Source organism: Pseudoliparis swirei, chromosome 7, assembly GCF_029220125.1.
Source record: "Pseudoliparis swirei isolate HS2019 ecotype Mariana Trench chromosome 7, NWPU_hadal_v1, whole genome shotgun sequence".
NCBI classification, from domain to species: domain Eukaryota; kingdom Metazoa; phylum Chordata; class Actinopteri; order Perciformes; family Liparidae; genus Pseudoliparis; species Pseudoliparis swirei.
Genome location: NC_079394.1, coordinates 22,881,158 through 22,908,453, shown reverse-complemented (window position 1 = coordinate 22,908,453; position 27,296 = coordinate 22,881,158). Strand labels below are relative to the sequence as shown.

Below are 27,296 nucleotides of genomic sequence, written 5' to 3'. Positions count from 1 at the left end.
ACGGTTGATGGGAGAAAAGCCCTCCAAATATACACCAGGGCATACAGCGGTTTCCAAGGCCATTCCACTTGAGGACAGATTGGCACTGGTTATGGGCAAGAGAATATTAATCTTGTCCCTAATAGTTAAAATCTTTTCATTAAAGAAGTTCATAAAGTCATTACCACTGAGGTTTATAGGAATGCTCGGCCCACAGAGCTGTGACTCTCTGTCAGCCTGGCTACAGTGCTGAAGAGAAACCTGGGGTTGTTTTATTTTTTCTATTACTGATGAGTAATAGGCTGCTCTGGCATTACGGAGGGCCTTCTTATATGTTTTAAGACTATCTCGCCAAACTAAGCGGGATTCTTCGAGATTAGTTGAACGCCATATGCGTTCAAGCTTTCGTGACGTTGCTTCAGTTTGCGGGTCTGAGGGTTATACCAGGAGCAAACCTCCTCTTCCTCACTGTCTTCTTCTTCAGAGGGCTATCGAGTCCAGTGTCATTCTCAGAGAGCCTGTGGCACTGTCAACAAGATGATCAATCTGGGACGGACTAAAGTTAGACCAGGAGTCCTCTGTTATATTGAGACGTGGTATCGAATCAAATACAGAAGGAATCGCTTCTTTAAATTTAGCTACAGCACTGTCAGTTAGACATCTGGTGTAGAAACTTTTGACTAACGGAGTACACTCCGATAGTATAAATTCAAAAGTTATGAGGTTGTGGTCTGACAGAAGAGGATTCTGTGGGAAGACGTTCAAATGCTCAATGTCAACGCCATAAGTAAGAACAAGATCAAGCGTGTGGCCAAAGCTGTGAGTGGGTTTCTGTACTCTCTGACAGAAGCCAATCGAGTCCAACAAGGAGATGAATGCAGCACTAAGGCAATCATTATCAACATCCACATGGATATTAAAATCTCCAACAATAATAACTTTATCAGTTTTAAGAACCAAACTTGATATAAATTCTGAGAATTCAGATATAAACTCTGAATATGGACCTGGTGGCCGGTACAGAATCACAAATAGAATTTAGACAGACAGATGACAGTAAGACGTCCTATATGTGGACTAGTTTAGACAGACAGATGACAGTAAGACGTCCTATATGAGGACTAGTTCAGACAGACAGATGACAGTAAGACGTCCTATATGTGGACTAGTTCAGACAGACAGATGACAGTAAGACGTCCTATATGTGGACTAGTTTAGACAGACAGATGACAGTAAGACGTCCTATATGTGGACTAGTTCAGACAGACAGCTGGACTGATGTTGGATCAGGTAACACATCACTTTATCACCATTGTTGGACCTTAAGCTGCTGCCTGGTCAAGTTCCACTTCTTATCAACCAGTGTGTTTACCCAGGAGTCATGTTTCCTCAGTTACTCTATTTCATTTAGTTGTCATATTCGATTCAAATGTTTTTTACAGAGGGAATTTGTATTCCTCCATGAATCAGAAAATGCTGTCAGCATCCATAAAGAAATGCTTTTAGGAATACAATGTTTTACATTCAAACAAACTCTTAATTAAAACCTTCAGAATATAGATATTACAACTGGAAAGTTCTGTGTATGTAAATACTGCTGATGTGAGAAAAATGTCACCATGAAACTCCCCAAGCAGATTACTGAAATTAATTAGTTTTTCCAAATGATAGGTTTTTTTCTTCTTCTAGGAAAGTGTGTCATTTGAACCCAATAAGTCTCGTACTGCTCAGCAGCCGATCAAGGAGTGTGTAAGAAAAGTCATCACACACAGCACTCTCTGTTATTCCAGGCCACTACCTCATGTAGAGAGGTGTTGGTTGGAACCGCCGGCTGTCTGCACACACAAGGCCTCCATTATGCTCGGGTAAATTTCTTCTTTATTTTTTCCTCCATCGACCATCAGCTCTAAAGCTGGCTTTTCATGCTAAATGAAAAACACACAGTCCATTTCTGTTGGGACGATGTGAGAAACGAGCAAAGACAGTGAGTGAAAGTAAAGGTTGGTGATTTTGCCCTTTTCTCAAACGTCCACACGCTACATTTTCTGCGACGGGTTCAAATCATTTCAAGTGATCGCTGGGCAGCACATAGTGAGGGAGAACCATCTGTGTTTAAAATTACAAATAAAAAAAACTTAAACAGTTGTCGGAATCCCAACGCAAGCCTCGTATCTCGCAATTCACATACCTATCTGTTTGCTTGGCTGACGTGTTCGGGTAGATATTGGCATTGAGTATGGAGCGGTGTGGCAAAAGAGAGAGAAGTCCGCTCGAGGCAGAAAGACAGAATCAGAATTGAAGTTCCTTTCTGGGAATTACAGACATATTTTTTCTGCATAACTGCAAATATTTGCTTGGTGCAAATGCAGCCACGAGAGAGAGTGAGTCCAAAGACCCCACACACCATGTCTCTAAAAGTCATAAAGCCATAAATGAGACATTTAGCCATTTTCTCAATCAGGTCGGTTGGTTGGTTGGTTTCTGAGTTATCTGCCTTATCTTAAATAAACACGTCTAACATCTGACTATACGTTGGAAGTTCGAAAGGGTGGATTTATCTCCCCCTCCCTCTACAAACACACACAAACACACACACATACATACAAACACAAACATCGCTGGATTCTTGATCCCGCAGTCAGGGTCCTGCTTTACTCCACAGGAACAAAGACGGGTTGTTCGCCCCGGAGGTACTCCGTGGTCCGTCTAGGTACGAGGCTTCAGTCGCCAAATGAACTGGGTGGGACTGATGACAGTCTGTATTTGGATACGCACCAAGAGACCACCCTGAAGGTCGGGCTCTGTCCACTCAGAGAACACACTCTTTGTACCACACGTATAATGTCATTTTTTATAATTCATCAATTGAATCAGTCACCGTTTTAGTCTTATATTTATTCACACAAACATCTTTTACACAAGCGGTAAAGTTCCTACTGTAACGGGAGACACCCTCCCTCCACGCCAGGTTCCCCCTCAGAGCCCCTCAGGAGGAGCGCAAGGCTTTGAAGCAAATTTGACATCGTGGTCAAACTATGGAATTACAATTTCCATCGTTTTGAAATACAAGTGGGCCCAAGCAAACCTTTTCCCATTGGCTTACACTGAGTTAGAGACATCTGTAATTTTCCTTTATTTATGTTTTCTTTAAGGAGATCAACATCCCAGAACGAACACTCAAACGAATATTTATATATATCGCAAGGTCCTAAAAGTTGTTAACTGCGTTAATAGCTGAATCTAGAGTTATTTGACTTCTTCTGTTCATGTGATGAATGATAACGAGAACAAGGCTGGGAGGCGGCGTGAAAAATAAATAAATAAGTGCGCTTGCCCTGTGGGCCCCGTGGATGAGGATGATTTTATTCTCGGATGTCAAACTTTTTCATGCGCGAGTAATAACTTTTGTAGTAATGAATGGGGGCGCCGCCTCCCAACACTGCAACCAGTTCTCTTTATACAGCCAGCGAGATATCCTGAATGTGCCTTGATCCACGATCTTTTACAACACCTTGACGTTTAGTTGCTAAGTGATGCCAAGAGGTCTGAATGAGAATGAGTTGCAAGACAGAAGTCTTTTTTGAATGACATTCCTCAGAACCAATCGGTGGTCAGTGAAATCAGAATTTTAAGTGACAGGCGAGCCAGAGAGATCTTCTCAGTCAGGCTAGCCGCTGCGTTAGCTTGGACAGCAGAGTTGAGAGATGCGGAAGAGCTCCATGTGGGAGCAGCTGAGGGTGTTTCTAAGGTCTGACACAATCGCCACCCAGGGCTTAGAGGTGAGGATCAGGTAGTAGTTATGGTTCTTTTTATTTAGCAGACGAAGAAAAATGGCAGAGTGGACGGACTGAAAAGAAATGCAGATACGATATCCTGCTTGTCCACCGTAAACAGCCAGCCGTCTGGCCAAAGTCCACCGGGCAACAGTGAGCCATAATGTAATTTCTTCGGAGTGGGGCAGGGAAGACTATGTATTATATCTTGTGTTTCTGAAGCCAAATAAATCGCTCCTAAACAAATCCCAAATTGAGTCATAACGTCCAGGGGGCACGATGTGCTCGAGCGAAACACTTTTTTTGCTGAACCAGAATCATAAATTCACAGACTTGGAAGGATGACACAGCACCTCTTTTGGGAAAGAGGTCTTCATGAGCCAGAGGGAAAAGAAGGTTGGACCCCCTCCAAAATACCAGACCAGCGAGAAAGAATGACACTTTTTGTTCATTGTGGACCCGCAGATCGACAGACATGTCGGAGGGGAGGGGGCGCAGGTTTCGTATTCACATTTCACCTGTCCTCTGCAACCCCACTGCGGAGCTTAAGAGGCCATGAATTGGGTTTATTGTGAGGAGCGGGGCAATATAGTCGAGGAGAGGCAGACAGCGAGCCACTCTGTGTCCACTCACATGATACCTACGTTTGACTTGGCAGCCGTGAACCCGATGCTGCTCACAGCTACTGCGAACACGGCGGTGATAATGAAGCATGAAGAAGATCCGTTGCGTAGCACTGCGGCAGATCGACGGGTTTTTTTTCTCTCCCTTTTTTCTTGTATTGCAGAAAAGAAGTATAATTATATTTTTGTGTCAGTGAGTCGATAAAACCATAAGATCCATTAGCAGCTGTGCTTTTGGTAATTTCACATAATCTTACTTAGCAGATGGACTCTGTCCCCGTCCCCCTCAAAAAACTAGCGTAAATTAGTATGTTATGCTCGCCACTGGAGGTGTACTGAATCTAATATGCATGCTGCTATTGCTTGTTAATAAACAGATTTCTTTTGGACAAAGGTACTTTTTCTTGCTGATTCAACTATTTGAATCATTTATCAATGCCATATTATAAATAGAATTCCTTAAAAGTCGAGAAATCCATATGTAGAAATATAAGCCAAATGTACCATTTGAGTAAAAGTTAAATCAGTGGGCTTACTGAGGCGGTGCCTTTCCGTATAGCGTCAGTGATTCAATCTAAAGTAATTACAAAAAGTTCTTCATTTCAGGCTGGTTTCGTGGACCCGGAGAGGTTGGAAGGAGATGACATTTTTTTTAAACATTACGTTTCTACGTAAAAACCCTGTGGAGCTAAAGTTAGCGGAGTACGTTAGTGCAACCAAAACTAGCGTTAGCTTTCCTATGTTATGCTAGCCACTAGAGGTATACTGAATGTATACGCATGCTGCTGTTGCTTTTTAATAATTGTAACAGTAAATAAAAACCTAAGCGGCTCTATTGCCTGCTTTTTATTGCCTGCTCTATATTTCCTGCTCTTTATTGCCTGCTCTGCCTGATCTTCTCTGAATTCACGTATTCGATTCACGGTGTGCAGTTAGTGAGTCAGTGTGGCGGGTCTGACTTTAATGGTAAATGATTACTTCTTTCTTTTTCTTTCTTTTTCTTTGCGCTTTAAAGCTTCTCGACCATGTTCAGTGGGAAAGCTGTTTACTGGAAGCACTTTGTGCGAGTCAAAAAAAGTACCCCAGTAGGCTACCTCCGTGATGCAAATTTATATTTTCATCAGGCATTCAATGCTTTCTTTCATTCAAACTTTACGACTAACGGCTGTTGTTGGTTTTTATGGATGTGACATCATGCTGAAATGACGAGGTTACTTCACAAGACAAAGCTCCCCCAGAACTCAGAAAACATTGCACAACAAGTTACTCAAGCCAAGTTGTACTTCTCATGACTAGTGAACCTATCTTTGTGTGGGTGGGGAGTGGGGGAGAGGGATCGGTGGAGTTACCCTTTAGCTGTCTTTGCTACAAGTGACCAGGGCTGTGTCTACTACCGCGCACTTGAGCACTTCGAGCACTGCCTTTCAGTGTTCGAAGTGCGCCACTGAAAAATCCAGCAGAATTCAGTGCACTGAAAGTACCCGGATGGTGCACTGCAAACGGGCAAAAAATGTAGTGTAAAACGATGGACACTACTCGCACTAAGCGGCCGCCATCTTGGCTACGTACCGGAAGAGGAGGAGCCCTTTCGCCAGCTTTTCATTTTATTTCTAAAACAATGGCGGACAGCACAAGCGGTAGACCACGAAGCTACAGACCGTAAATGTAAGTATCAGCGGTTATTACACATTGTACTGGTATTACAATGTACTACTAACATGCCATTCTCAGATTAGTGAGCATACATAGGTAGCATTAGATGCCATTGGATCTGCATGGCAGTTATGATAAACTAGCTGGGTAATCCACCACCCGGCCAGTCCGACGAAGGTGCACTTTTATCGGACACTTTCTGCTTGACGAGCGGGGCAGGTCGGCTCCAGGCGCTTGCTCCAGCGGCAAGTCCGACGACAGATAGCTATGTCAGTCATCGGACAGTGTTAAACAACGGCTGTTCTGTTAAACAATCGAAATAGCAATTTTAATAATGGATTGACAATGGATATGCTCAGTTTAATAACGGGTTAACATGACACCGCGAGCGTTTGCACACACGCCGCCCGATAATTAATACCGTTACGATAGCTATCTAAGCTTGTCCTTCTAGAAATAATTGTAGCTTTCAATCATCGTTGTGTGTTGTTTTTTTAATGTCGTGTATGTATTAATTTAAATGTAATCGTGGTCTGGGACAGAGCACTGAATGGCTATCCTATTTCTGTTTCCTGCCCCAGAGACGTTTCCTGGAGGTGCTGGTGCTGGTCCTCTGCTGCCCTCCCGACATCTGGCTCCAATGACCTCTGGCACCTCACATCCACCTCCAGGGCCTTGAAGAAGATGGACCGCCATCGCGTCTTCAGTATCCCGAAGGACCTCTCCACAACACAACACACCTCGCCTTTGACAGGCAGCAGTTGTAGCTTGGAGGTGGACAGGCTGCCTGAAGGGGTCATGAGGCAGATGGGTTGGGACAGGCAGGGGGAGCCACCATCCCCAAGGATACAGTATCCTGGTGGAGGGGATGACTGCTCATAGAAGATGGGGCTGTTATTCAGGACCCTGGCATCATGCACTGAGCCCGGGGCCTGTTGAAGGCCCTGGCCACCACCCGATAGGAGGTGGCGCTGGCAAGCCAAAAATAAAAACTAGACGGGAGATCTCGGGGCCCCAACCGTGGTCAGTCAGTGCCCAGCACAGCCATGAGGGCGTTGAATGACTCGGTGAGCCTGAAGTCCACCCTCATGTCACTGTGGCCATCACAATACAACGCCAGCAGTGGCATTGCAGCATTGATACGGCAGCGCCGCCTGGGACTGGGTGGCTGCTGTAGAGTGTGTGGGGATGGGAGGGAAGGAAGATTATATTAATATGTAAGTCATTTTATCAATAAAATGTTGTCATTGAGGTTTTGTAGTCTTTTATTGCGTTTTCTGATTTATATTAGAATTGATGCATGTTTGTAACAACAAATTAATATGCCTGTGTTCAATTGCTAATTGATTCCTGTATCAGGGTGAACTTCACTACAACAGAGATGTGTATAAAAGTACAGTCAGTCAAAGTAGGCCTATTACTGTGTGAATTCAAGCAGATGATGACTATCATTTCAGTGGATAATTCTTAAAACTAATTGGAATCTAGGGACAAACATGTACAGATTTGTCATGTTTTATTTCCATATGGTGTGTATGTGGATTGCAAAGAAGAAGGCTACTTCTGACAAAGATAATTGAGAATTTAGCATACCTAGCGAGGAGAATTTAATTGCAACTACTACATGAAGCTATGCTGTGAAGGTAAGGCAAAATCACACAATTAAATTTACATATACCATCTCGACTTCAGCCAGAAGGCGGAGGCTCCTGCCGCGATTGTGGAGGTATCGCAGTTTCCACATGGGGTGGAGAAAGGGGTAAACAAGGGACAACAAGAGGGCAAGAAGTGCTTCATTTGGTCAGTTTAAGGGTTCGGGTATCGCAAGCAGATTTGCATACGTCACTCCCGGCTTAATTTCGCGGGTGCCGTGAACAGATTTGCGTCCGTCACTTCCGCCAAGTGGTGAACGGTTAAGTGTTCCATTTGAGACAGCACTTCATCAGCGACGCAGTATACTGCAATGCAGTGCACTGAATTGCAGTGTACTGCATTGCAGTGTACTTCGTTAAGTGCGCGGTAGTAGACACAGCCCATGTATAGAAGGCCCGAAGTGTGGAGGAAAACAGAGATATACTGACATGTAAGATGGTAAATGTAGTTTCTCTGACAGCTCCTGAGAAGAAGAGGTAAGACAAACTAAATGCCGAGCTCGGATCATGATTGAGTGAGCTGCGGAGTTAGCCATTCGACACCTCTTCCATTGTGTCCTTTAAAATCCTCCTGCAAAAGATGGCAGGGCGCATTAAAGACCTGAAGTATTTACCTCCCCAGAAACATGAGCCGCTGCTACGCAACCGCCACCTGCTGCCGTCACCACACCCCTCGTCCTTTGTGCCGCACTACCGTCGTATAAACAGCGACATCTCGAAGGACCCACTCACCTGGCTGAGAATTTAAACACAAGTTGTCCAAAGCAAAACTCCCCACCTCCCCCCACCATGGAATCATATCCGCTACCTCTGTATTTGAGGTGTCGAGTAACAAGGGGCAGGGGGTGTATTCTGTCAGAATGAGGAATGGGAGTCTGCACTTTCGGTGCCCTGAGTCATGGTGGCTCACAAGCTCCCGCCCCTTCGCTCATTTAATATACTTTACATCGAACGTCAGTCCAGTTTAGTCATCGGTATTTTGGGAGCCAAAGTGCGGAGCTGGCCAAGTTAAAGCGCCACTCTCCGGTGAGATGCACTTAGTACGTGGTGCAGCTAGAACCACAGCATCAGTTCAGTTTTCCACTGAGCTGCGTGCATCTTTATGCCGAAATGACGACAAACACATTTCCTATACTTAATAAAACCTTTAATATTTGTGGATAAAAAGCCATCAATGACTCCACTATATCTGTACATATCAAATTGTTGTTTGCTGCCGTATTAATACTCCGAGTCCCGTATGAAGAACCTTTAACGACCTCAGTTGGCTTCAAGCGAAATATTGGGGGGGAGGATCCGACCATCACGTCTGCCGGGAGACAACGGGAGCGTCACCTGCGACCACAAGTGAAGGCCCAACAGCTCGGGAGAAGCACCATACCTTTATTCAAGAACACATAAACCGTCATCAATCACAAGCTTTTTAATATCGATCTGAAGTTCTTTTTTCTCAAACATCAGTTGCTATCTTTATGACAAAATAAACAACATGGTGGAGCATTTCATTTTGCAGAATGCATGAGCACAGCATGAGTCTTTGGTATTTGCTGCTCAATAGAAGAGCAGTCATGGGATCTCAAGTAGCAGCTGGCTTTTTGGATGGCGCTTCCCTCAAATAAACAGATTTTGTTGACAAAGGCACTTTTTCTTGCTAATTCAACTATTTGAATCCATTAGCAGTATCGTATTGTAAATAGAATTCATTAAAAGACTAGAAATCGATATGTAGAAATATAAGCCAAATGTACCATTAGAGTAAAAGTTAAATCAGTGGGATTATTGAGGCGGTGCCTCTTCGTATAGCATCAGTGATTTAATCTAAAGTAATTAGAAGTGTTCAGTATTTCACAATGAAATTGGTAGGAGAGGCCAACGAAATGAAAAATACTAGCCCAGTCCTCAGGAAAAATCGGTTTATATTACCCATTTGCTGCAAACCATAACGATTTGAATATCAACGTTTCTGGACCAAAAACTTGTTTCACGAAAACCTCATATCGGCTTTGTATGATTGACGGTGTGAAACGATTGGTCGAGTTTAGGCCATCATAAAGCTATGAAGTCATCTGCCTGCGAACTGAAGACATTTTTCTGAAGCGTTAAAAAGCTAGAAAGCGTTACCGATTTTCAGCCATATCTATGACCGCCAGCAGGGGAGATTGCTACGATGCGGTTCATCTGTGCGTGGGGAGTCGACGTGTTATGGTGATTTATGCTGCCTTGTTGAAAAATACTATTAATGCTACAACATCTATTTCTTTTTTATTTCAGGGATAGTGTTCATTGTCATCGGTCATAGTCTTCTGCAATAGTTTAATGGCACCTGACAATTCGCACCATTAACTTTTAATCTTGCGCCCAAATATTTTCCCCACAGGAGACGGAAAACAAAAATAATTTCACGTTTCGGGCTGTATTTTTCGAAAGACAGCCTACAGTACAGTTTGTCAAAATAAAATGAACTGATCCAAAAAAAAAATTTAAGAGGATAATAAATAATTTAGATCAATCATAATCAATTGACAGCACTATGAAGATTAGCCAGAGATCACGGTCAATTAATAACATAACATAACTAGTGTAAGGGAAAAGCAACAGACCATCGTGGACCTTCTTACGTAATGTTATGCAACAAGCGTAAATCCAACGTTTACCTTTTGGTTTCACACAGGACATGAGCAGCGGTCTCCTGGGTGGAAAGACTTGTGTTAAGTCTTGTAACGCTAAAAAAAACGGTCGCTCCATATACTCCGTATCCGTGTTTTTATAGAAAGGTACAATGGCACCATGTTTTCCTGGCGACAGGGCTGAATAGGTAGTGGAGGCTTGATGAAATGAAAACAGTACAGCGCCTGCATCTCAACAATTGTGCTTCAGTACAATGAGTGACTCGACGTTCTTTCATGTCCTTTGGCAGCTTTGAGAAACAACCTAATAAATACTGGAACCACTCCTCCTTCCCTCTTCCCTTTCATGTTTGCACGTACTTTCTTTTTTCCATTAGCTTCTCCTCCAAACACTTGATCAGGACCGGGTCCACTTTGGGGTCAAATTTGTTGGCGAACCAGTGGCCGTAGTTGAGTAGCCAGCGGAGCTCGGCCGCTCCGTAGATGCAGACGCTCCGCATGTGTGCGCCCGTGCAGGCCGGGTAAAGGTTCCCCTCTAAATAGTTCCACTTGACGAGTCGCGTCTTGCTCTTCAGATCTGTGACGTCGGCCTCTGACCTGGGGATGTGTCCGGGCACCCCGGGGACCCTGACGAGGGTGGCCCAGAAGTGTTCGTCCGGCGAGTACGTGTCGGCGGACCACGCCAGAAAGTCCTTCGCCACCTGGCTGCTGCTGATGTGATCGACGAAATTGCGCGACAGCACGAAATAAGCGCTCCCGATGAACATCTCGATGGCATGCGGCGGGGCGTCTTTGAGCGCCGCCGTCTTCACGGGGATGCGGCGGTACTCGTAAGGCACGTTCCTTAGCTCGTGCCGGAAGCCGAAGCGCTGCATCTTGAGCTTGCTGGGCCGGCTGGACTCCAGCATGTTGCTGCCATTCAGCTGCTTCAGCTCTGCGACCAGTTCGTCGTTGGACTTGAGAGGGAAGTCCTGGCCACACAGGTTGATGACATACCTCCACTTGACCTCCGACCTCAGCAAGTCAGAGAGGCAGTTCAGGTCGGCGTTAAGCCTGCTGATGTGCGCGTACTCCACCGACTCCAATTTCGAGGCGATGAACACATTGGGAGCACAGCGGGCCAGGTTCTTAACAGCTTTTATGAACGCCAGAGAGGACTTCTGATCGTAGTGGATGCAGTAGACGTTGTGCGGCGCGTAGATGGCGCGGAGGATGCGCTCCACCATGGGTGCATTCTTGTGCACCACCAGCGAGTAAGCCAACGGGAAGCCCCGCTCCGCCTCCGACACCGGGACCCCATCGTAGCCCCTCGCTCTGATGAAGGTCTGGCAGTTCGAGGTCAAGGTCACTGTGCTATCGTCGTCCACGTCAACCACGACCTTCCGTTTGATGGCGAGCGTCTTGCCTATCTCCACGGGGTCTAGCTCGTAGACGGCGGTGCAGTTGATGTCGTAGCCGCGCTTCAGGCTTCCGGAGAGGCCGGTCGTGATCCCGTAGGGCTCGATGTAGATGCCATCCCTCACCGTCACTTTGACGTGGACCAGCTTGAGCAGACAGACCGCCAGCAGAGACAGAGAAAACAGGAAGCACCTGTGTCTCAATCTATGTGTGGAGTGGGGACATCTTATTTTCATTCTGGAAATAAAAGGGGGATACAACATTTAAATGTGTATATATATATATATATATATAGTGAAAATAAGTGTTCAGGCATTGAAAATGCGGAAGGTTATGTTTTGATCACCGTGTATTTATTTATTTGTATGCGTTTTACTCGCAAAACTCAAAAAGTATTAAACCGAATCGCATGAAATTTGGTGGGATGATTGGTTATTATCCGGGGACCATTTGATTAGATTTTGGGATCGATCAGGTTAAAGTCAAGGTCATGAAAAGGTCAAAGTCTTCTTTTTACCATAGCACGGTCAATTTTTATCCAATTGGCATGCAACTAATTCAATGCCCAATCTTGTGATATGCGAAGGTATGCGCTCTACCGAGTGCCCATTCTAGTTATCATTATTGTGTTACTGTGATAAGCGTTGGGTTATATTTCCATGTTGTTATCTACGAGGGAGTAAATCATTTAGGATTACTCTTTCCCTATTGATAATGTATTCGTAGAGCATGTTGAATTTATGCTCTGTAGAAAGTTACCTTGCTCTCTAAAGTCGTCGTTTGAGCGGCTCTGTGCCATGCAAACTTCCCCCGGAGTTCCGAACGAGGACCTGTAACAAATACAACAACACAAAAACAACAACAACAAACCCGTTAGTGCCAGGGTAAATAAACAAAAACACACAAAGACACATTTACCGTGAAACAGCAGCAGCACCGGGCGGTGTGTGTTTGAATGTGTGTCCGCCTTATACCCACCGGACAGTCCGAATAACCCGTCCCGTTTCCTCGGGGAGGAATCACATAATGAAGGCGCCCCCGGATATCCCCTGAAAACCCGCTGCGCTCGTCCCGGTAACGTTTGCTTTTAAACGCGACCACAGGTTAAACGGCGCGAGGTTCCGCGCGGACGACTTGTCACACACAGCGCGGAGAGAGAAAGTGCCTCCCTCCCTTCAGTCTGCTGTGGCAGAGGCTCCCATCGCGCCCTGGGAGCGTGAAGTGCAAAGCAAAAGTGCCGTTAGGGGGGGGAAGGTGGGAGGGAGAGGGAGGGGCGTCAAATATTGGTTCTAAGATCAACTTTCTTCTTACTCAATATTGATTCTGCAGTTAACACACCCCCCGCACACACATACACACATCTTCCGTTTTTTGTTATTTATTAGGAGATGTGCACGTGGCAACTGTTTACCTCGATGATACAGTAATTATTATTTGGGGGAGGGGGGGGATTTCATTTATAAAACAAAACTTTTCCGGCTCACTTCCTCCTGAGGTTGAAAAACATTTGGTGCAAAGCCCTTCATGGGCCTCCTGGACAAAGTTTAGAGGAGTAGCTTTTTGCTGCTCTCAGAAGGATCACATCTCACAAAGCTGTGTCTCAGTGTCCACATGAGTGAAAGCAAAGGTGGACACAGAGGCACAGAGCTGCAGGGATATTAGAATATGAATTATCTCGTTTTCCAGCAGTGGCCCTCATTACAATACCGCCCTTTGTGTTTTATCTTATTCTCTCGATCATTTGCGGCTTTTAGAGCAGCTTTTTTTACTGATCCAGATGGTTGCTAGGGACAACTCATTCGTCGTTGGACTACCAACATCCAACGACGAATGAGTTGTCCCTAGCAACCATGCAGGGAAATCCCGACCATTCTTACCCTTTGTACACACCGTCCGGCTCTAACCTTTAACCACACACCAAACTGGACACCTTTATAAACAGGGTTATCTTTATTGTTTTGGTTTGACTTAACATTTAAAAAGAGATCACATTTTAAAAACACCAAAAGCGTTGGTCCAGAGAAACTTGAAGTGAATGGGGAACAGATTAGTTTATGGCTGTGGTGTGAAACTACAACCTCCCTCACGTTGTCAAAGAGAGTTGAACATAAAAACTACAAACCAGTGTCATAAGGTAAAGGAACACTTGATGGATATGATTACTCTGCAGGAAACTGATCAAAACTAAGTGAGTGAGTAAAACTCAGAGTTGAGTAATCAAAACCAATAGAATAGTTAAAATAGTTCAGCGTTCCAGTCCTCAGACTCTAAATAGTCTTTCCTCAAGAGCTCCTCCCAGTAACGGTCCACGATGGCGTTGGGCAGCATCTCGTCGTCGTCCACCAGGCGGATTATCTTGATTCTCATCAGACGTCTCAGGCTAGCTGCCTCTGCAGAAAAATACATTCAAAAATTGTGCTTTTTACATATGAAGTCCCTTTAAAATAGTGAACAAAATCATAATAATCGAGTGATTCTATTCTGTTCACGGTCGCTGCAGAAACACGGCGGTATCTTCCTGGTGGCTCCCTACGTAGATATAAATGTTTTGTTTCTAAACTAAGGAAAACGTAACGATTCTTTGTTGTGATTACACACTTTAGTTATAAATATCATATTTAATAGCTGCCAATAATCTGCCACCCCCCATCCAAATGTCACACACTGTCCCTTCAATGAGGCTCAGAAAAACTCCAGGTGGGAGATGTACGAGGAAGGGATTAATTATTGAAACAGAAAATAAACAAAAGAAACACGCTCCAGTGGCCGCCTGCCCTCTTTACTGCTCGGAAGGAAATGTCACAGGCATGTGGAAGTGGGCCGGGGAGGGGGGGTCAGGCATGTCATGTTGACGGGAACAACATACCTGGGGTCAGCTCCTCCGGTGAAGACCCAGCCGACCCGTGCTGGACATCCACCTCGTGGCTCGTCTGCAGTGCGTCTTCGACCGCGTCCGCGTTCAACAAATAATGAGACAGAGGCTTGTCGCCAAACGTCACCTGAGGCAAACAGAAATATGACATGTCTGAATGTATGCGATGACTTATTAAAGAGAGTCGCGGTGTCCCCCCCTTAATGGCCTATCGGATGTCTTTTCTGCAGCACTCTGGTTCATGCAGCCGCTCAACAGGCCTCCATGGCGCCATGCTATATTTCATTTTCTCAATGCGATGGAAGATATGGAGGTGGAAGATGAAGATGAGGAGGACTGTGTGTGTGTACTGGCGCACAGCTCAACGGTGAACACTAAATAATTTACACACTGACGCTATGTCTTGCCCTTACTGGCAGGCAGGAAACAGCCGCCAGGAGAACTCTGATCCGCATCAACAGTTTCCAAAGAAAGGTCGTCTGATTTATGACTTATGGAAATGACACAGAAAAGGGAAGCTGTTGATAGCACACACGTCATGTGTCCGTGCTTCTCCCGAGTTATTGACTGCATTGGAGGAGTCCCGTTAACATCCTGCTGATGAAAGTTGTGTCTGCTTCAAAATAAATGCTTTAAATTAACACATTAATGAGGGACTTTTACTGTGAAGAATGTATAGAAAAATCTGTTTAGTGAAGCGATACTTTAATAAAGTCTGTCTACTCATTATTAATTAATTACTATTGCAAACATTACTATTAGGCCTTTACTTTCATGTGTGTGTCTTAAAGAATAAGGATGTTTTTCTTTCTGTAACCATGAAGACCACAAAAACCAACCCAAATGATGTGTTGGTCTCTCCCTCCAAACTTTCCATCACTAGATTCTCAGCTCCAAGCCCATTGGTCCCTACTGAAGACATAAATCTTCACGAATCTGTGGTTTCATTCTTGAAATAAAGTTTCTAAACGGCTGTGTTTTACTTACAAGTTACTTTGATAGTGCATTTGTGAGGGACTATTTGCAGAGGATTTAATGGCTTGTGTATGTGGGAGTGTGGCTCATTAATGTGTTTTAATTATGAACCATTAATAATAACAGTGACAGTGGAGGCTTTGGCCCAGTGCTGATGGATGTCTGGAGCCTCTGTGTGAAGTATGCATGTTGTCTCTATGCCAGCGTGGCTTTTCAGTGTGTGTGTGTGTGGGGGGGGGTGTACAAATCTCATTTTTGTCCTGAGGGAGGTGCTGACCTGAAAGAGTTTCCTGTGGGAACATGAATGGACTCTCATGGATTTTTATGGGAAATCTTTCTTATATGTTTTGAGAGAGGTCAACAGAGTCACTGAAACATTTGGGTTCCAGATGGAATGAGAGCATATTCTTATATTGTGAGTGCAGTGGTGAGCTGAAGGCTGTGAAGGTGGTGTCTGACCTTGTCCCAGGCGTACGTTGAGCTGACGGGGATGTTGTTACCGAGGATGGACTCCAGCCAGCGCTCGGGTGCCCGGTGCGACTTGCCTTTGGCGTCCTTTATCAAGCCGTCGCCCTGCACGTGAGCCAGGTGCCAGGAACCCTGCAGGCGCAACACCAACACACTGTTTTCTGGGGAAAGGAAATAGTTTGCTGGTGTTGCTGTAACACAAACATGATGTGGCCATGTTGGGTGACACTGGTCAGTGGTGTGCTCTTATTGGTTAGAAATGGTACTCGCTTGCAGGACCATATACAGTTAGGTCCATAAATATTTGGACATTGACACAATTTTCATCATTTTGGCTCTGTACACCACCTCAATAGATTTTAAATGAAACTATCAAGATGTGCACCTCCTTTTTGAGGGATCAAAAATAATTGGACAAACTAACATAATCATCAATATAATTGTCAATTGTAATACTTGGTTGCAAATCCTTTGCAGTCAAGTACAGCCTGAAGTCTGGAACCCAGAGACATCACCATACACTGGGTTTCATCCCTGGTGACGCTCTGCCAGGCCTCTACTGCCACTGTCTTCACTTCCTGCTGCTTCTTGGGGCATTTTCACTTCAGTTTGGTCTTCAGCATGTGAAATGGTTTCTTCCCTTTTTTTCCCGTGAAGGGTTATTTGGGAGTTTTTACTGATCCGATGTGAGGTTTTGGGACAGGGATGTCTATATGTACAGATTGTAAAGCACTCCGAGACGAATTTGTAATTTGTGAAATTGGGCTATACAAATAAACTGAATTGAATTGGAAAAAAATGCAGCTCAATGGGATTCAGGGCAGGTGATTGACTTGGCCATTGCAGAAAATTACACTTCTTTGCCTTAAAAAGCTCTTTGGTTGATTTGTATGAAAAAGACCTGGACGACCACGGAGAACAACTGTGGTGGATGACAGAATAATTATTTCCCCGGTGAAGAAAAAGCCTTCACAACAGTTGGCCAGATCCAGAACACTTTCCAGGAGGTAGGCGTATCTGTGTCAAAGTCAACCATCAAGAGAAGACCTCACCAGAGTAAATACAGAGGGTTCACCACAAGATGTAAACCATTGGTGAGCTTCAACAACAGGAAGACCAGATTTGAGTTTGCCAAAAACATCTAAAAGAGCGTGTACAGTTCTGGAACAACTTCCTATGGACAGATTAGACAAAGATCAACTGATGGGAAGAGAAGAGTCTGGAGAAGAGAAGGAATTGCTCCTGATCCACAGCACAGCACCTCCTCAGTGAAGCCTGGTGGAGGTAGTGTGATGGCGTGGGCATGTATGGCTGCCAATGGAACTGGTTCCCTTTATCTATTGATGATGTGACTGCTGACAAAAGCAGGAGGATGAATTCTGAAGTGTTTGGGGACATATTATCTGCTCATATTCAGCCAAATGCTCCAGAACTCATTGGATGCCGCTTCACAGAGCAGATGGACAAGGACCCGAAGCCAAAGCAACCAAAGAGCTTTTTAAGGCAAAGCAGTGTAATGTTCTGCGATGGCCAAGTCCATCACCTGACCTGAACGTATAAAATGTGTTGTAATTCCTACACCGTTCACCTGATGTGGATGTAAATACCCTCAAATTAAAGATGAAAGTCTGCTCTTAAAGCACATCTTGAAAGTTTTATTCAAAATCCATTGAGGTGGTGTACAGAGCCAAAATGATGAAAATTGTGTCAATGTCCAAATATTTATGGACCTAACTGTAAATCAGTCAAATGTCAGTCATTTTCATGGACTTTAATTAACGTTCCAAAAGTAAGAGATGTTGTCTATAACTACGTTAAAAGTGCTATATTCAAAACTCAAAGCATTAATGTTATAGCAAACAACCTTTTTTCTATGTAAAGATATAGTGGAGCCACGTGGCGGCAATCCCTCAATCACATTTATGCTCTGAATGTAAAATTGAAGCATGAGGAAAATGCAAGACATTGTGTTTAATGAGTTGAGATTGTTTGGAGACAGCTGTAAAGAGAACACGCGACGACACATGTGTCCAATGAGAAGAGCTTCGCCTTACCTTCAGCAGCAGCTGCAGGGCACTTCCAGCTGGCAGGACCCCCCTCTGTACGAGCTGCGAGAGGTGCGCGCTGTTGTTGTCAGCTTGTGTCTGTATCAGCGCATTATTTCCTTTGGTTAGAAAGTTGACGTGTCCGGGATTATTTCCTGCTTGTGTGGCGCTGCTCCGACAGCTGCTGGGTTTCCTGTTCAGAGAGTTATTTTGTTTCTCGGCATCCTTCTTCTTTCGCTGGGTTAGCGGAGGAGCAGGAGGCCGGCGTGCCGGACGGCCCTGGGCTTTGTTTGGAGGGGTCGATCTCACCACGGCGGTCTGTGCAACTGGCCTGTGGCTTTCCTCTCCGCTTTGATTATACCCGCGTGCTTTAGAAGTAGACGGTGTTGCCGCCTGCTGCTGGGGCCAGACGTCACTGCTGCCTTCACAGTTGGGAGGCTGAGTGGACAGCTTGGCCTTCATGGAGACGTACACCTCCACCAGACGCATCTGCTTCTGCAGGATCTCCAAAACGGTCCTCTGACGCGAGGCGAGGGACACGACTTGATTCTTCAACAAGCGCTGCCGAAAGAAGTCGGGCAGACTACTGCACAGGGAAACAAACGGTACCGATGGGAAGTGGTGACAGTCAAGTCTGCTCAGAGAACTTTAGACCTCATAACAGTTTGAGAAAGAAACAACGCAAAAAAAAAACACTTCAATATTCAAAATGTTTTACATTTGCATTGATCTGGCATTGAATTACAATGAACTTATACATTTATAATTAATTAATGTAATTAATATAATGAATAACTCTCCAGTTTAACACCATTATGTAAACCACTTTCTGGAAGAAGAAGACAGTATAAATGAGTGTAAATGCAAATGCGCAACTCTTTACTCTTTTAATGTTTTACTTTTAACACGCATTTCAAGAAAATTTCTTAGACGGTAACTTCCTCATTTTTCAGCCTGGAGCTTGTTTTCCCTTGTTTGCGTGTCTCAATTTTGTAAACTGGTCCAAAAATCGACGGCAGGCACTAAACGGGCTCTGATGTAATCGCTGGGGCATCTCCTCTCTGTCAATGTACATTAGTGTCTGGCAACATTGAAAGTACACAAACACGTGTGTAGTTGGGGTCTAGGCTGAAAAACACACTGTGAGACTGTGACATCATTGAAAAGGTGTTTTCTACTTTGTTTTAAGGGTCAATTGCTGAGGCCTTTCTTTTGACACACTGTCCAAACATTTTCGTTTTTTGTTTTGTTACTTACTTTCCACGAATAATAATAAAAAAGTATTTAATTTGACATGTTAAGCAAACTGAAATAGTGCTCTATAAATGATGTAATATTAGTAGCATTTATAAAGAGTGATCATTTTATTGAGAAATGGCAGCGGTGAGTGACGTGACATCTTTTGCTTCATGGCTCCCAAAACGGGTGAGAGAAGTTCCTGAACTGACCTGTATCTTCGGGCCAGATTGTCCTTCTCCAGTTGCTGTTTGGTGAGCACCTCGGACACCACTCTCTGGATCTGTGTCAGAGCAGCGTGATATCGGCCTGAAAAGCAGCAAAAGTCCTGTACAACAAATCCAGCATCTTCCTTCGTCCTCTACTTGAAACTTGAGTCAACAGTGCGCATCATCTAATTTGCATTGGTCTTACCAGCTGGATATGCTCTGATCCTTTTGGCTGTCTATGGTATCTATGGTGTACTTCCAACATGAATATGTGAATAGTGATCATCGCAGTTGCTCTACCTGCGTCATCCGGAACGATCAGAGGCCACGCCGATATTTCCATTTGTTTCCTCACCACCTCCTCCAGAACCACCGTTAAGGCCTCTGATTGACGCTGCGAGAGAAGGGAGGCATCAAATTATTGAACGTGTGACAGAGAGGGCTGCGTCTTGAGTCTAAGGTGATCAAAGTGCAAAGAGCTCTTGCATCATTTGCGGTTGGGTCTTTGCTGCCGGGCTGAATGTCACCGGGCTGTCTGGCTTCGTCTCGTTCACACGAGTCTCTGGGTCGCACCTTCGCAGGGTCATTGCGGATGAGCCAGTGGGCCTCTGAAGACACGTGACCTGAAAGAGTATTGCATTCAAGACCTCAGCTGAAATCACCACCATAAGAAACCTTGAAGTCCTCAGGTGTCCTACGCTTAAAGTAAACAGTAGGTCCAATGCAAGCTACACATAAATTGATACCACAAATTGAAGCAGTACGTCTCAACTTGTTGCCAAAAGTCCCATTCTGTAGTTAGGTCTTTCCACTTAATAATATTAGTTCAGTTTTGCCTTCAGTGTTCAGTAGGGACGTTCCTAATGGCTGATTAATTTCCCTGATGTTTAAAGAGGAGTTTGAACTTAGAGAAGTATGAAGACTCACTCAGAAAACAGTCAACATTTAGCACAATGTTATCTATACGGTTAAATATTGTCCTACTAAGTATATTATAAGAGCCATCATATATGTTGTATAACATTTTCAATAACTAAATCATATTTGAAATGCTGTGGAAAATCAATCTGTCCCCAGAAATGCGCCAGGCGTATATGCATTATACACAGTATATATATATAAGGTGGAAAATGCATTTACTGCGAATCATATGTCCTGGATGTCAAAATGAAAGGCTCGGCTCACATTGGTTTGGAATGTGAGAGGAAGCTCACCTGGTGGTCTGTGCCGCGCCTCACATGGCTGCCCATCTGCAACAGAAGACGCTGGGAGAGAGAGCAGCTCTCTCATGTCATCCTTCTCCGCCATATCTAGTGCGCTGAGGCCAGCCAAGTTTTTGTCGGTGGGGTTCGAGCCATACTGGATGAGGAGCTTCACTACCTGCACCGCATGCACACAAGTCACAACAGCATGTCAGGGAAGTGGATCATTAATACATACACCTGCCGTTCAAAAGTTTGGGGTCACTTAGAAATGTCCACCACTGTTTTTCTCAATGAAGATAACATTAAATTAATCAGAAATACACTCTATACATTGTTAATGTGGTAAATGACTATTCTGGGTGGAAACGTCTGGTTTTTAATGAAATATCTCCATAGGTGTATAGAGGCCCATTTCCAACAACTATCACTCCAGTGTGAACCACGTGAAACAACATCCGTTTATCAAAATAAGATGTCGACAAATCATACACGAACATATAAAAGTAAACAATGAACTGATGTATCTTTATAGATCATTAACATTAAAACATTTTACTGGACCAAGGAAGAGTTTATAAAATTAGTCAGACTTTAAATGAATAATAATCAAACAATTTTAATGTATCAATTAGGACATTTCATCTCTAATCATAACATCATCAAACCCTAGATGGTATTGAAAATAGTAATATTTATTTTGATTCATTTCACCCTGTTATAATGGTAGAAACACTGTGTAATGGTACATTGTGTTTGCTAATTGCCTTAGAAGACTAATGGATGATTAGAAAACCCTTGAAAACCAGATGCATTCACAGCGCATTAACATGTAATATACAACATCGGCGGGTTGTTTTTTTGCAACCGATAAACAGAAGTTGCAACATTTGCAATGTGGAGGAGTGATGGAGAGACGCCATACGTCTTTGGTAGCAATCTATCAATCACCTTGAAGCATCCTCTGCTTTATAGACATAAACTCATATTTACAATGTTTACTGAGGGAATAAATCAAGAGGGAAGTAGAGTCATTTTATCATACAATTGTATTACTTTTTGCAGCCAGATGAGTTGTCCCCTCCCTGCTGGTCAGTAGAGCTAATGCAGGTTTTAAGACACTTCTGCATCGGCCTCACTCAGCAGAGCTGCAGTTGTCACCTGGGTGTAATATTTGACTGAAAACTATCCTCTACTTCTTAAAGTTCCATTCAGTTTCTGTCACCTGATGGTGTTCAGCATAAACGGCGTCATGCAGGGCCGTGACGCCGTCAATGTTCCTGGCGTGAACATTAGATCCGACCTTTAGCAGCTCCTCAACCACCGCTTTGTTGCCACAAGCAGAAGCTTCATGGAGAGCTGTCCAGCCTGATGATCAAAAGTCGACATTTACTGTAGAGACCAACTTTCTCGTGTGACGGTTAATCATTGTTTGTCAGAACATCGAAGTGATCTGAGTGAAAATAAGGAAGTGTCTGAGCTGCGACAAACCTGCGTTGTCCTCCGTGTTGATATCGATCCCGGCTTGAATCAGGGCTTTGACTTGCGCCAGGTCTTCTCTCTTGCATGCTATGTGCAGAAGGGTCTCTCCCATTCCATTCCTCTTATTGAGTTGCGTCTTCATTGGGGTTGTCACACATCGCGAGACCTTTGCCGCTGATTAATAAGATGGGGAAAAAGAAAATTCAAGATTTGTGAAATTAATCTAAAGCATAGATGTGTCAAATCAAAGGGCGAGTTCCTTTCATTTACACATTAAATAAACATATCTCATTCTCAACAAACTTATTGTTAGAACAGAAGTCAATATGTTATTATTATTACACACTTCCACATGGTGTGGAATAATAAGGTATCAAGTAATAATGACAAACATATCATAATGACATGGAAACTTCTTGTTATCGCTTGAGGAAGAATAAAATCAAAGTCCTCATTACAACAATAAACTACCCAGATTGTCATGTTGGCAGCTACACGCTGCTGTAAATGGATGTTTTAGTAGTTTCTAACTTACAACTACTTGATTGAGTTGTAGAATAAGCACGGCCTGCTGCAGACTGGGCACCGCTGGATATCCCTGACTCAGGAGGTTTGAGTGGATTTATCTCCATCGCCACTTCCTTTTCCGGCATTTTGTTGACAAACTGTGAATTTAAATTATTGACCTCCATGTCCTCGTCTGCCCCCCTACTGCTATGTGCTGCGGAAAGATTGCGCAACAAGCTCAAAGAGTCGTCATCTGAAGGTGACTCGTCTCCATTCCCATCATGCTCCTGATCACAGCTGTCAGTCATCTCCGGAATGTTTCTGGAAGACGAGTAGACAAACACACAGTCAGATAATGACACATTTCCAGATTCCTCACTGACTATTTTGCCCAACCAGAGCAACAAAGCCAAGTTAGCACCAAGCTGACTGGACTCAGCAGTTAAAACAACAGAAAGAGACACGACTTTTCTCTGCTTGTTCAACTACCACAATTAAAGAACCAACACCACGTGCAAAGTGTGCTTTGCGCACTGCTACTGTTAACGTCAACATAGCATTAGCAAATGCGGAGGCATGGGACTGTTTAACTTTACCGTTGCACATGTATTGGTGTGATTAACAGACCAAGCAGAACAAGCAAACACACACTATTTCTCTTTGGTTTGTTTAGTTTATTTATTTATCGAGATGATTATTGTGGGTTTCCCCTTTAATTTATCTGTTTAGTTTATTTATTTATGTAGCTAGATTAATATTGTGAGTTTCCCCTTTAATTTACTTGCCAACTTGTTTAATGTTGCAGAAGGGTGCCAGAATGTAAAAAACTGCAAAATCCCTCAACTTACCATATTTATATTTATATAAATATATAAATAAATATATCTATAAATATATCTATATAAAATATGGTAAGTTGAGGGATTTTGCTATATACATATATTTGTATATATATATTGATAATTGGCTATAATTGTGCCTCACCAGTTTATGTGATGTAATAAAATCTTTATAATTCATTATAAAAATAAATATGTTTGATAATTACAAGTTACTTGTTAGCCAAATGAATGCCTTTTTGAACAACTGCATCTACACAAAAATAAACTGAATTGAAGAGTCCCTGTTGTTATTAACATATGCTGATCACGTCATTTTGGAATATTTTATTGATATTAATGATCATCTTTGATATTTGCTAATAACCAGACCTAATATCTAAGGTCATTAATAAGGATTAGCGTGGCTAACACAGGTATTCTCTGTTTTCACAACTTCATCATTTGCTGTTCAACTATTGTCTTCAGTGAAAGTAACTTGTTTTTATTGTTAGATAATAATGGGGGTGAAGTAAATAAAAACGCCACCTCTCTGATTTCATAATATACATTTTCGTGTTTCAGTTTGTAAACTGATAACATATAAACTGTCCATGGAGAAATAAATGTACCTTCACAGGACATAATCCAGAACTGCATTATGTGGTCACCAGCTACAGCTACACAGTACCATTAGACCCACCTAGTGGTCAAAAAAAGGAATTGCTGTTACACTTCCTTCTTTCATCTTCCAAACAGAGACCTGGTCTATGTTATACATACAGTACAATCATTATAAATAAATAGCAATGCTAAAAGGAATTTCATGTCAAAGCTTTGAATTTGATCATATTTCTGTGTGCATTGTTCCCAGATAAGCATATCCAAATCCCCAACACTAGATGCTGGTTCAATGTTGAAAGGCTTTAATAACACATTTACAAAAATTACTAAGTCATTTATTGTTATGCATTATTCATAGTAATTGAATAATGCAATATATCTAATTTAATACTCATTTATGTATTACATATTCCTTCTAAATAAAAATGTAGTTGTCCTTTTATGTTTTCCTTGAGTGCTGTTTTTATATTTGTTCGATTGTAATTGCTTTATTGTATAGATTATTTTATCATCTTAATATTTAAATATCTGTTCATACATTCTCTGTGTGTGTAACGTGAAGGGTGCTGTAAATACTGTATATTGCGGTGTGCAATCCTGAACTGTATGACAACAGTAAACCCTTGTTTATGGAGTATCTGAGTTGCGCAAGGATATGAAGTACAGTCCATTTGTTTCTCATAATAAAGCTACACAGGCTACTGTAAACCTAAATTAAAACAAGTGAAGCAATTCGTTAATGTTCAGGGACCAACTGCCCCTTGAATCTCCATCACAGGTGAGTTATGGTTAGATTGGCTAACGTCACAGCTAACACTACTAGCCACCAGCTTCTGCTAGCTAACTAACTGCTTTAAAGTGTGCCCCCCCCCCCCCCCTAAATACAAATGTGTAATCCCAGTAACTAAGTTAGATCACAGCTCATTAGCTTATCTAGGTTACTGCCTGTTGGTGTTAAGAACTTTTTGTAACAGCTCGCTAACTTTAAGCTAATTTAGCTGTCACGGACTGTGATAAAACCTTTTGAAGCTACATTTTCTCAGAAGGACACAAAATGTTAGCAGCTAAAGTTACTGTCTGCTATTTTGCCCTCTTAACCACTATGAAAGTAAAGTGTTTGTAACGTTAGCCTAGCTTTAGCTGGGATATAACAAATGCCCCCCCCCCTCACGCTAGTAAACTACCGTTACCTTCATAATGAAGAACTCTGACAGAGAAACTTTAACGTTACTAACTGTATAACAGGTATGGTGTCGAGGTCTGTCATTACCTGTATAAATAAATATTGATGTCCTTCTTCTCTGTCTTCTTCAGAAACAAGGGCGAGTGCATGTGAAAGGGGGATGGGGGGGGGGGGGCATCATCATGGAGACCCAGATGGCGCGAAAACACAGCGCGAAGTACGCATGCGTCGGTTGATGCGGTCTGCGGGTACGTCCTCTCCCCAGAAGCTTTCTGATTTCATACATTACAGCAAACCGATGAACTCAACTCAATGCCTGAATGATGTAGAAAAACAGTCGGCGAGCAACGCACTATTTAGAACCTTTAGTCGGCAAACAGCTTTTTAAAAAGTAATAAGAATAAGAATGACTTTTATTTATAGAGTGCTTTTCATTCAAAAATAATCTCAGAGTGCTACAGAGCCAGTAGATAGTTAAAAACAAACTACAATAGAAAATAAAATAGCTGGCAGTGATTTAACATAAAGTCAAAAACGCCTTCCTGAAAAAGCTGTTCCTCATATTAGAGAGGGTTTTGATAGTCCTGTATCTTTTTCCTCGAGTGGCAGGAACACAAACAGAGAGTGACCCGAGTGAGATATCTTCAGATGTTGCCTTCTTCTGGGCTTTCCTAACCATGAAGGGATGTATTCAGGGACCTAGTGAGGTCTTCAGTAATTTTGAGTAAGGGATTTCATTAAGTAATAATAGTAAGAAAAGTAAAATGGTCTCTGGCAGTGTGGTCATATTATTGACAAATTGGTACTATTTATATTGTATTTTGCTATTCTGGTCAATTTGCATACAGCAAGTTGGTTTACTGTAATCTAACCATGCATCATAGGTAGCCTATTTATAAAATATGAAACGAATGTATGATTAAACATTTTGATATATGGGCCGAGCTCTGAAATTGATATTAGATTTTGGTTGACAATCATTAAAAATGCGCATTTAGTTCTTCACCTAAATATTTACACACAGTATAGGCTTATTTTCATTGTGATCCTTAGACGCGTCCAAGAGAGACAACAAACACCAGATTGACTTGAGTCTTTAAGCCGAAATGATGACAACACCTACAGTTCCCTGAACATCATTCCATGCTTGAGATTCTGTCCAACTCAAACTTAACTCAATAGATCATCCTCAGGTCCATGGCCCAAGCCAACAGCTCCATGCAAACATAGAACAAATCCTAAAACTTGAAGATAGTTTGTATTATTAAAAAAGAATGTTGTGCTATGAACTGATATCCCTCTTAAGTCCTTTCACAAAACATTTTATGAATTCTAGGACATATCATCATGTACTATCTTGTCATGTAATTTACATATTAACATGCCATAAAACTCCACAACAGGACAGACAGACAGACCATCCAGCCCCAGTGCAACAAGCTAATAAATAAAATCATAACTTATAGTCAAACAGCAGGAACCTCACTATGGGTTAACTGTATCCCAAATTGAGCAATATGTTGTCTATTTGTTTATTGGGGTGAGGAGGAGGGGGGTGATTTCATTTAAATGTCAACGTGTGCTCATTTCCTTCTAGCTTTGTTGCGTAACATTTTTGTGAAAATATATAGTGTATATGGATGTGTATATGTGTATATATATAAACGTGAAGGCCAATCTGACAAATAGCTATAACTTGATCCCCTACTACAACATGCAATCACTGTCTATTTTCTTATTGGAAGAGGTGTGGGGGGGGGGGGGGGGGGCAATATGATATCCATCTAAAACAACTGGTTTTAATTCGCAAGGCGAATGTATTGAACACCTAATTTTCCCTTTTCATCCATACCTCTATAAAGTTTCATGTCGGCTTTAAAAAAAAAGTAAGAAACTTCACATGAAAAAAGTGCAATAAATTTAATGAAGAAAAAAATTAATATATATATATAATGTATATAATACAGCAC

At 42.8% G+C, this 27,296-nt stretch overlaps 2 protein-coding genes across 5 annotated transcripts in view; both read right to left on the bottom strand.

The window, feature by feature from the left end:
* Positions 1-8,810: 8,810 nt before the first annotated feature.
* On the bottom strand, positions 8,811-13,548 carry LOC130196522 (beta-1,3-galactosyl-O-glycosyl-glycoprotein beta-1,6-N-acetylglucosaminyltransferase 4-like). 2 transcript variants are annotated; one of them, XR_008832263.1, is made up of 3 exons: positions 12,465-13,548; positions 10,335-11,942; positions 8,811-9,061 (listed from the first exon to the last, which is right to left on the bottom strand). XR_008832263.1 is itself a non-coding variant. In XM_056418758.1 (3 exons), the coding sequence occupies exon 3, from the start codon at positions 11,939-11,941 to the stop codon at positions 10,652-10,654; it is 1,290 nt and encodes a 429-aa protein (XP_056274733.1). In that variant the 5' UTR covers position 11,942; positions 12,465-12,535; positions 12,684-13,548; the 3' UTR covers positions 9,088-10,651. The 2 variants fall into 2 exon arrangements, 1 of the variants encoding a protein (XP_056274733.1); XM_056418758.1 differs by lacking the exon at positions 8,811-9,061 and having other exon boundaries at positions 9,088-11,942; positions 12,465-12,535; positions 12,684-13,548.
* An 88-nt stretch (positions 13,549-13,636) lies between these two features.
* The window catches only part of LOC130196521 (ankyrin repeat domain-containing protein 31-like), a 125,135-nt gene continuing 111,475 nt past the window's right edge, over positions 13,637-27,296 (bottom strand). The window contains exons 2-12 of one of the 3 annotated variants that reach the window (XM_056418754.1): positions 22,730-23,022; positions 22,204-22,368; positions 21,938-22,080; positions 20,725-20,890; positions 19,997-20,133; positions 19,811-19,904; positions 19,514-19,610; positions 18,075-18,651; positions 16,012-16,152; positions 14,572-14,704; positions 13,637-14,095 (exon numbers count right to left, since the gene is read on the bottom strand). In XM_056418754.1, coding sequence (XP_056274729.1) covers positions 13,941-14,095; positions 14,572-14,704; positions 16,012-16,152; positions 18,075-18,651; positions 19,514-19,610; positions 19,811-19,904; positions 19,997-20,133; positions 20,725-20,890; positions 21,938-22,080; positions 22,204-22,368; positions 22,730-23,022 — 2,101 coding nt within the window. In that variant the 3' untranslated portion in view covers positions 13,637-13,940. Of the gene's footprint in view, positions 14,096-14,571; positions 14,705-16,011; positions 16,182-18,074; positions 18,652-19,513; positions 19,611-19,810; positions 19,905-19,996; positions 20,134-20,724; positions 20,891-21,937; positions 22,081-22,203; positions 22,369-22,729; positions 23,023-27,296 lie in introns of those variants that run through there. The other 2 variants (XM_056418755.1, XM_056418756.1) reach the window with 2 other exon arrangements.